This window comes from Perna viridis, chromosome 6, assembly GCF_037379345.1.
Source record: "Perna viridis isolate PV_CMFRI_1.1 ecotype Kerala chromosome 6, ASM3737934v1, whole genome shotgun sequence".
Lineage (NCBI taxonomy): Eukaryota > Metazoa > Mollusca > Bivalvia > Mytilida > Mytilidae > Perna > Perna viridis.
Genome location: NC_142450.1, coordinates 34,670,975 through 34,679,830, shown reverse-complemented (window position 1 = coordinate 34,679,830; position 8,856 = coordinate 34,670,975). Strand labels below are relative to the sequence as shown.

General features: G+C 33.0%; 1 protein-coding gene across 2 annotated transcripts; it reads left to right on the top strand.

Annotated features, from left to right (window-relative positions):
- Positions 1 to 788: 788 nt before the first annotated feature.
- LOC148614690 (uncharacterized) lies at positions 789 to 6,454 on the top strand. 2 transcript variants are annotated; one of them, XM_088588966.1, is made up of 3 exons: positions 789 to 1,057; positions 4,025 to 4,096; positions 4,504 to 6,454. In XM_088588966.1, exon 3 carries the CDS (start codon positions 4,506 to 4,508, stop codon positions 5,622 to 5,624), a length of 1,119 nt encoding a protein of 372 aa, XP_088445092.1. In that variant the 5' UTR covers positions 789 to 1,057; positions 4,025 to 4,096; positions 4,504 to 4,505; the 3' UTR covers positions 5,625 to 6,454. The 2 variants fall into 2 exon arrangements, with proteins under 2 accessions (XP_088445092.1, XP_088445091.1); XM_088588965.1 differs by lacking the exon at positions 4,025 to 4,096.
- The last annotated feature ends 2,402 nt before the right edge of the window (positions 6,455 to 8,856 follow it).

Genomic DNA, 8,856 nt, shown 5'->3' with positions numbered 1-8,856 from the left:
CATTCACTGTAACAGTTAGGCATAATTCGCTTCAATGTGGAACAACAAATGATCATGCAGTATTTTTCTACACTCCCCGTTGTATTTGGTGTGCAAATTTAGAATTCGCCTTTAGTAAAGATTTAACATTGGTCTGTTTGTGAAAGCTAGACTGGCTAGATTGGATAGACTTTGTATTGTTAACACATTGTCACTTTCTGTGAAATATTCTTGCGAGAATGTGCCCTGGGCCCGGTATCATAAAAAATGTCAATATGAGATTTTCCTCAAAATTAATATCCAATTTCAAGCAATCTGATTGGTCGAAATTTCAGTTGAGGAATTATTTGAGGAACTCCTCAATTTGAGATTTTTTTATGAAACTAAGGCCAGGCATATTTCCGATAACGCTGTAAAACGCAAGAACGTTCCCAGTAACATTGTGTTGACATGCGAGTAAAAAGCGTACACACAATACAAACCATTGAAATGAAGCTGATTATCAAATTTCTAATAGTTTCCATGAAGGGTTTGCAAAGATGTTGGACTGAAGAAGTACTCAAGAACGTACGTATAGCAGTAAATTTTAATGCCTCTAAAGAATTAAAGTGGTGCATAACGAAGTGCAACTGAATTGATTCGGCCTGTAAGATCCGAAATCCTGACGAGAGATATTGTTGTGCCGTATTGTGCATGTTGGGACAAATGCATATAAATACCTAGCCCATAACAATACTTCATTTTAGGCAATTTTTCTGTGAACTGAAGTGTTAAGGTTTATACAACTAGGTGAAATTTTACTGTTTATTTTCAAAATCCAGTCGGTCTTTCAATTTATGAGTGAGATATCAACGCGGCAAACTAACTTTCTTCAATCCTACCAGTTTAAAGATTTAAAAAACCAGAGCGTTAATTGCCGGCCAAATGCACTTCTCATACATACAGAATTATTAAATGTTTAATGGATTATTTTAAATAGTGATATTTCAATAGCTACGTTTAGACATTGTATTAAATACACGCTAGATATTTATATAGCGTGTGTGTTGTAGCAACAAGGAGTGTTGGTAGCCTATAGGTAGGTGTATTTCTTTCGTATTTTAGTATATTCTTTAGAATAAAAGCTCATTTACTTGTATTGTGGCAAGTACTAGTAAATGGCCTCCTTGACCTGTCATGATGACGTAAGAAACTTCAAAGCGCATTTTTGTCAAATACATTCAGTATACATGTAAGGAACCAGTCATTAATTATCTCCAGGGGGCGGCAAATTGAAAAATGATCCCGAAAAAAAAAACTGACCCCACCTTTTCCAAACACTAAAAAAATTCTCAACCCCCTGCATTTTTGTTAACTGGAATTTCAATGTATATTTTTATGATTATGAAATCCATTATTTACCAGTTTGGTCAGTACTTTAAGTTAGTTCATTATTGAATACTTTTGTATTTGTGGATTTTCAGTTTTATTTTTTTTTGTTTTTTGTTCATTTCATACCTTTAATTCAAATGTTGTGAACTTTTAAATACATGTTTGATATATTCAATTTTTAAAGTTTATTCAATTTTTTTTACAATTGTGTGTAAAGGAGTTGTAAACTGTTGTGTTACCTTTTTGTGATCTTTTCATATTTATTATTTTTCACACAAAAACACTATTTATTCATTTAAAAAGAAATAATATTTTTTGTGTTTTGCTATGTGCACATACACTTCATGCAATTGAAAAAGAACAGGTATGGTATAATGCAACAAATGCAAACCACCATTACAACCAGTGGTAAATTTAATACCTTCAGCGGTCACAACAAGACCTTCATCATGAGGATAACCTCATCTAGTAGTGAGCTCTGAAAGGCCCCATCTAGTAGTGAGCTCTGAAAGGCCCCAAGTAAAAATTTAAGCAATGTCATTTTCTATGCAGAGATGAAAAATGAAACAATTAGAGACAATGACTGAACCAAACATAAACAGCTTTATTACACAGGAGATTGTGTATAAAATTCTAGATATTGCACAAGTACATATGTAAATGATTTTGTCTTTATAAAAAACATGACCCCCCTCATCAAATAATCAAAAATACATACCCCCTTCAAGTACTGCTATTTTTTTCTTTGACCCCCCCCTACTTTTTTGCCGGCCCACCCCTGGAGATAAATAATGACCGGTACATAACAAAACAAATAAACAAAACATGTTAGAAAAGAAGAATGTTGTAACCTTACGACACTGAAAACAAACAACAGGCTGTTATGACCTGTAAGAGGACAAAGTTGAATATATTTATATTTGATTGATTGATTGATTGTTGGGCTTTAACGTCCAAACAGCAATATTTCAGCTATATTCTGACGATGAACATGAAATGGATGATAAACTGAACATGAAATGATGTTCACGATGAAATGAAAAATGGGATGCGACGCAAAGATAATAGGGTCGACTAATTTTGATTGTCACTAGAAATAGGGAGGGATGGATAGGGTCGTACAATTTAGCGTCCTGTGGCGGAGCGCATAGGTTTCTACTATCGAATACCAAGTGGTTCTAAAGTCAAAGGGTAAATTCGAATTGATTACCGTTATAATGACTTCGTCTCATTTCAAAAATACGTTTTCTACAGTAAAAAAACGTCTTGCGGATTGCTTAGTTATATCACATCATAGAGGTCAGGACATCGGGATGTATATATAGCAGTCAGAAGCGACTACTCCCTATTTCTGAGCACATGAGCAAGTTTGCCCTATTCGGAACTCCTCAGCAGTTCTAGTTACAAAAAAAGAAAATCTGTTATTTTTTAGTAGCGGAAATAGCCGAGTAGTTCCGATTGAGTTTGCCCCATTATATTGGGGTTCGTGCTTTTCATTTTTCTTTGTATAGTACGGTCTTTTGTCAGGCGCGGATCCAAGGACTGGCGTGCCGGGCGTACACCACACCCCCTAAATCGGTAAGATAAAATTTTCACCACAAGTTTCACCTCATAATATTTCTTGTCTTGCTTTGCATGGCATTTAATTCAATTAACGCCCCCCCCCCACCCAAAGAAAAAAAAAACAAAAAAAACTGAAATCCTGGATCCGCCCCTGGTTGTTATTTATCGGCTGTTGGTGATCCCGTCTGTTTTGCTTTATGATTGTATCCTCGACATTTGCTAATCCTTTCTGTCAGCGCGGTAGAATAGCACGGCTAAGTAAAAATAAAAACTGATATCCAAAGACAAAAAAACAAAAAACAAAAACAAAACAATAAAAAACAAAACAAAAACAAATTCAATAAATAAACAGAGATAATACAAGACTACCGAACTTGCGCATATAAACGTCCAATTAAAAACTATGATGTCTTACAGGACTATACAAGCGATATTTGTGATACAGAACACAACTTATCATAACGTCTACAACAATTAATTGTATTATATCCATAAAGTAAACGTCAAAGTATGAAGAGAGTCGTTATATATAAGGAATATTAAAATAACAAGAAGTAGAGTGAATTTTCAAAAAATCAAACAAAAGGAATTATTCTTTATATTATGTATAGTCAAAATGAATTCCAAAATCGTTTTATAGTCATACTCTGATTTAACCAAAAATAACAACACATAGAGTGAATTTTCAAAGACTGAGTCAAAAGGATTTTTTATGTCAACTTTGATTTTGGAATTATCAACTTTAATCCTGGAATTTTCAACTTTAATCTTGGAATTATCAACATTAATCTCGGAATTATCAATGAGCGTCGGACCAATGAGTGTCGGACTTATGAGTGTCTGACAAATGAGCGTCGGACTTATGAGTGTCGGACTGTCGATGTTATTCATAACACCATCAAACCGGAGCAAAATTCAAACTCGTCACGATACAACTATATTTCACATCAATTTCTACACGACGAAAAGTAGCGCGAAAAAAGTTATGCCGGCAATCATACTTCATTTCCTTTTTAAAACAGATGTACCCAATGGCAGATTTTAATATGTATTAAGTTATCAATATCTTTACGGTCGATTTATTATTTTTTGCCTATTCTTCCTGTTTTAGGTCAAGGATAATCTCCTCCCCCGGTCAATTGTACCTCCCCTTACAATCCTGGATCCACCCTTGAATACAAAGGTATGGTTGAATAGTCATTATATTCAGTTATCCAGTGATGGAAACCTTTGTATAATATAAAGTATTGGAAACCGAGATAATGCCATAAGTCCGACGCTCATTGGTCCGATACTCATTCGTCCGACGCTCATTGGAAATTCCAAGATTAATGTTGATAATTCAAGGATTTAAGTTGATAGTTCCAAGATTAAAGTTGGAAATTCCAAGATTAAGGTTGATAATTCCAAGATTAAGGTTGATAATTCCAAGATTAAAGTCGACATTTTGAAAAGAAAGATTAAAAAGGATGGCCCTAATACGCTTCCTTAATTATCAATATAAATTCCAAAACCGTTTTATATTCATACTATGATTTAATTAAAACACAAAAATAAATATACTGAAGCATAAATATATATTTTTGACAGAAATGGAAACACGGAAGAAATACAGTTTGAGAAACAAAAAAGATGTGACGGTCTCTTGTGGTTCAAAGCTAAAGCCGACCAAAAGAGGTTCTACACTTAAAGATCACGTAGAAGAAAATTTTAAAGAAAGTAAACTTAGAAAGACAGTGGATACCACCGATGGCAGCGAAGTTAACGAAAATGCACAATCTCTCGTCATGGAAACAAACCAAGACAATCGAATACCTTGTATCAAAGTGGAGGCAGATTCAACTTGTATCACTGTACCGTTTGCTTACGTTGTATCTGTATGTTGTGTAGACCAATATACCATGTGGATTGGGAATAACTGTAATGACACAAACGGTTCAAATGGTCTGAGAAAGATAAAAGTAGACCTCAATAGGTCAAGGAAAGTAATAACTGTAAAAGAGTATAGTTTATCAGAGGTTGACATGTATGATTTTCATTACGATTTTGATAGCGACCAAATATTTTATACCAATCGTCACCGGGCTGCCGTCATAACAATAGATTCAATGTACAATGAGATGTTAGTGAAAGATGTCCAACCGATGAAACCTACATGCATACATGTAGTGTGTGACTATATATACGTCGGGTTAATAAAGAATTATGGGTATAAACAAACTTTCCCGAGTAAGATAATAAAACTAAAAAAGGATGGATCTGTAGTTATGGAAATTCCTGGATTTAATCATTTGGGGAGGATTTTGTTTGTAGTTCCACATAGAGTGATAATCAATAATTACAACAACGATATCATTGTAGCGGGAGCTGATAGTCCTGAAAATGGTGCAATAATAATTTTTAACTCCGAGGGATTTCTGAAAAGAAGATATTGCGGAACAGTGAAGAAAACAACATTTAAACCTAGTTGTGTCACGTGCTCCGAAGAAGGTGACATTATATGCGCTAATGACATTACAGGCGATGTTCATATCTTAGATAACTCTGGGCAATGCTTGAAAGTTTTGATGAGAGGAACTGAAGATATAAACCGTGTATATGGTATACCTTGCAGTTTATCATGGGACTATTTAGGACGTCTAGTGTTTGGTCTAAAAGTGCCAATTGGACAAGGACGTATTCAGTTTTCCAAATATATAGCAAACACATAATTTAGGAAACATTAATGTATTATATACTCAAAGAATATTAAAGAGAAAGTTATTGTATTAGTCGAGTGTTGATATACATACATGTAATATATACGGAGAACTACGCAAATTTCGACATGTAGTTCTTAAGTATGGCTCGCCTAAAAACCAGGCAATGGGCGATTCATTATATCTCAAGTTAATCAATGAATCTGTTCAAATACATTAGTATTTGTTAGGCCCTAAAACATCTCTTCATATGTTCATGTCCTTGGATCTGCTATATATCGTGAAATATATTTCGACTGGTTATAGTGTAAACATTTCCCGTACTTTTTCTATAGTAGATCGTAACCAAATTTTAAGTGTTAATGTCTACAGTGGGCAATTTTCATTTGCAATTTTATTTTCGAATACAGTTTCTATGAGGTCTCTTGAAGGATAGCAATTAAGCAATATTTGGGATCTGTTGTATAACTTGAAATATTTTTGACTGGTTACAGCGTATATATTCTGGCGGAAAATGTTCCCGTACTTTTATTGAAGTAGAACAAAACCAAAATGTCTCCGATGGGCAACTTTCATTAGCACTTTTATTTTTCGAATACAGTTTCTGTCAGGTCTGCTGAACGATTTCCAATAAAAAATGTTTGGAAATAAGAAAGGCATAGATCACTCATCATAAGCTACTGTCTGGTATTAAAGCAGAGCTGCACTCAATGCTTGCTCATTGTACTTGTGTGTGCATATTGATTATAAATATAAATTACATGTAGTTTTGGAACGCAAAATACAGTGTATATGGTAAGAAACTGTTATGTAGTGTTATATATGATAGAGCTAAGGGGTATTTTTTTTTATTGTTATACAAAATAAACATCGAAAATTTTGGTATGCACTTGTAATTATAATACTAATCATCATTCCGCGCAGTAGTATTGTAGGACCACACACGTGCATATTGTTATCGTTGCGTGAATGATAGAACACACAAAATAAACATAAAAACAACAACAACAAAAAATAACACTTGAAACAGTAACAGTTCACAAACGGTAAAAAAGGCTTGTGGGTTTTACTTTAAAAACATGTGCACTGTTTTCTTTACATATTGCCCGTATATTACATCTCGCTTTGCATACATATAGATTCCATGCATATTCATGGAAAAGTGTAAATAAATCTTAGTCACATCGCATCTATGTATAGAGAACGTATTCACAAAACAATAAGTATACGACGAAAACATCAACGCAACTAGTACGACATATAAACGCTTTGTGGGGAATATCATTTAGTAAAAGCTTTTTTAATAATCTGGCATAATGTGAAAAATCTGAAAAATGCATGTCAAAGACCCACCGATGATCAGACATACGTTCACTTTTTTATTTCTGCATCGATGGAGATTTCGGGAATGGTGAAGAGGCATTAGGCTATCAAAATTGCCAAAAATAACCACTTGGATGTAAAAGCATAAAAATTGCTCATATCATAGTAAAATATATAAATATTAAAAAAAAGAATGTTTTGTGGCATTAGTTCATTGTACTGATGTCATAATGGTGCTACAATTAGATGACATTTAACAAAAACTTTTGAGAATTGTACTTTTTTACATATATTTACATACAGAAAACTAAAAAAATCTATGTACATTTGCACATGTATTTTTTTTTTTTTGGACTGAGATACACGGTCTTGAATGTGTAACTCTTAGAACACAAGTACATCCGTCTTTTTTATTCTCTAAACACCAGCATCTTTGGTAAAGAGATACAAATAAATATCACGTATATGATAAAGAACACCGATAATTACACCTAAACACATGTACAATAAGTAAAGTTATTAGGAGGTGCAACTAGAAAATTACTTTAATATTGCACCCTTATTTTTCGTTAATGATACGAATACAATTGCATAAATTATTGAGGTCTGGAAGGTGTTGACTGTTCATTAAATTACAAAATTTCATGATATTTAATCTACATTCTAAACTTGGTATCAAGGTATATAATCGTATTAATTAAAATTGCTATCTAAATGGTATAACTTCATCTATACTGACTCGTTTTGATTTACATCCAGAAAACTTTGTCCACACCCAAAGGAACAACTTTATATTTTCATATATGATAAATTATGTAATAATGAGTGTATTCACTAAATATGAAGTTGTTTCTTGGGAATGGACACAATTTCTTTGCCAAAATATGACCGAAAAGGGACAAAAAAATACAAATTTGACAGAATGTCTGAATTACAGTCAACTTCAAGCAATTTTGTTTCCCTTTTAAAGCAGGAATTATCGGAAGTCTTTATGTTTTCTCATTTATTATGGATTCAAACCTCTATCTTTCAATACATTAAATAATTTTCAGTTGTATTTTAGGCTAATGAGAGCCTCTATCGCCACTACTCATTTGAATCAGATTGTTAGAAAATGGGGGTTTCTGCATACAAAATGTTCTTTTGTTCATTTCAATTAATCATATAAATAACTCGTTTTTTTTTCTAAATGATACGGAAAATCTGGCTTAACTTATGATTCTGGTGAAACAAATATTCAAATTACACTGTTTAAATGTTGTAGCGGGTTATTTTTTCTCAATTCAAGATTATCATCAGAATACAATGGCATTAAAACCTATGATTTTTCAACTCTTTATAATTCTATTCCTCATACTCTGATAAAATCCGACTCAAAACCATTATTGTTGTTACTCCGAAAAAAAAAGCGACTGCATCTAAAATAGATATGTATTGCTTGGTAGAGATTCTTCATACTTTGTGAAAAAAAGATTCAAAATCATCTTTCAATTATACCGAAGGAGATGTTTTCAAAATGCTGGAACTTTTTATCGACACCAAACGACCAAACGGTCGACATTCCAATGGGAACAAACACATTTGAAAGTATTCAATGCCGCTTTCAAGGGGCAAACGTGGAAAGCAATGCATACAATCATTGTTAATTCACCGTCACAATGAATAAGTTTAAATTTTGATTTTTTATATATATATTTGAGATCCTTCATTCTAAATACTCTAAGGAATGTTCTTGCACTCATCACCACAACTGTTTTACTTGATTTCACACGCATTTAAGAAACATATTTGGATCAATGAGTATATAATCCTTTAACACTTAAATTCATATGATGCACTTAAAAAGATGCAAGTCAGCTGTTGAACTCTTCGGTAAACCTATTTTAAAAATATAGTTAATCAGGAAAAAAATACCATTAGA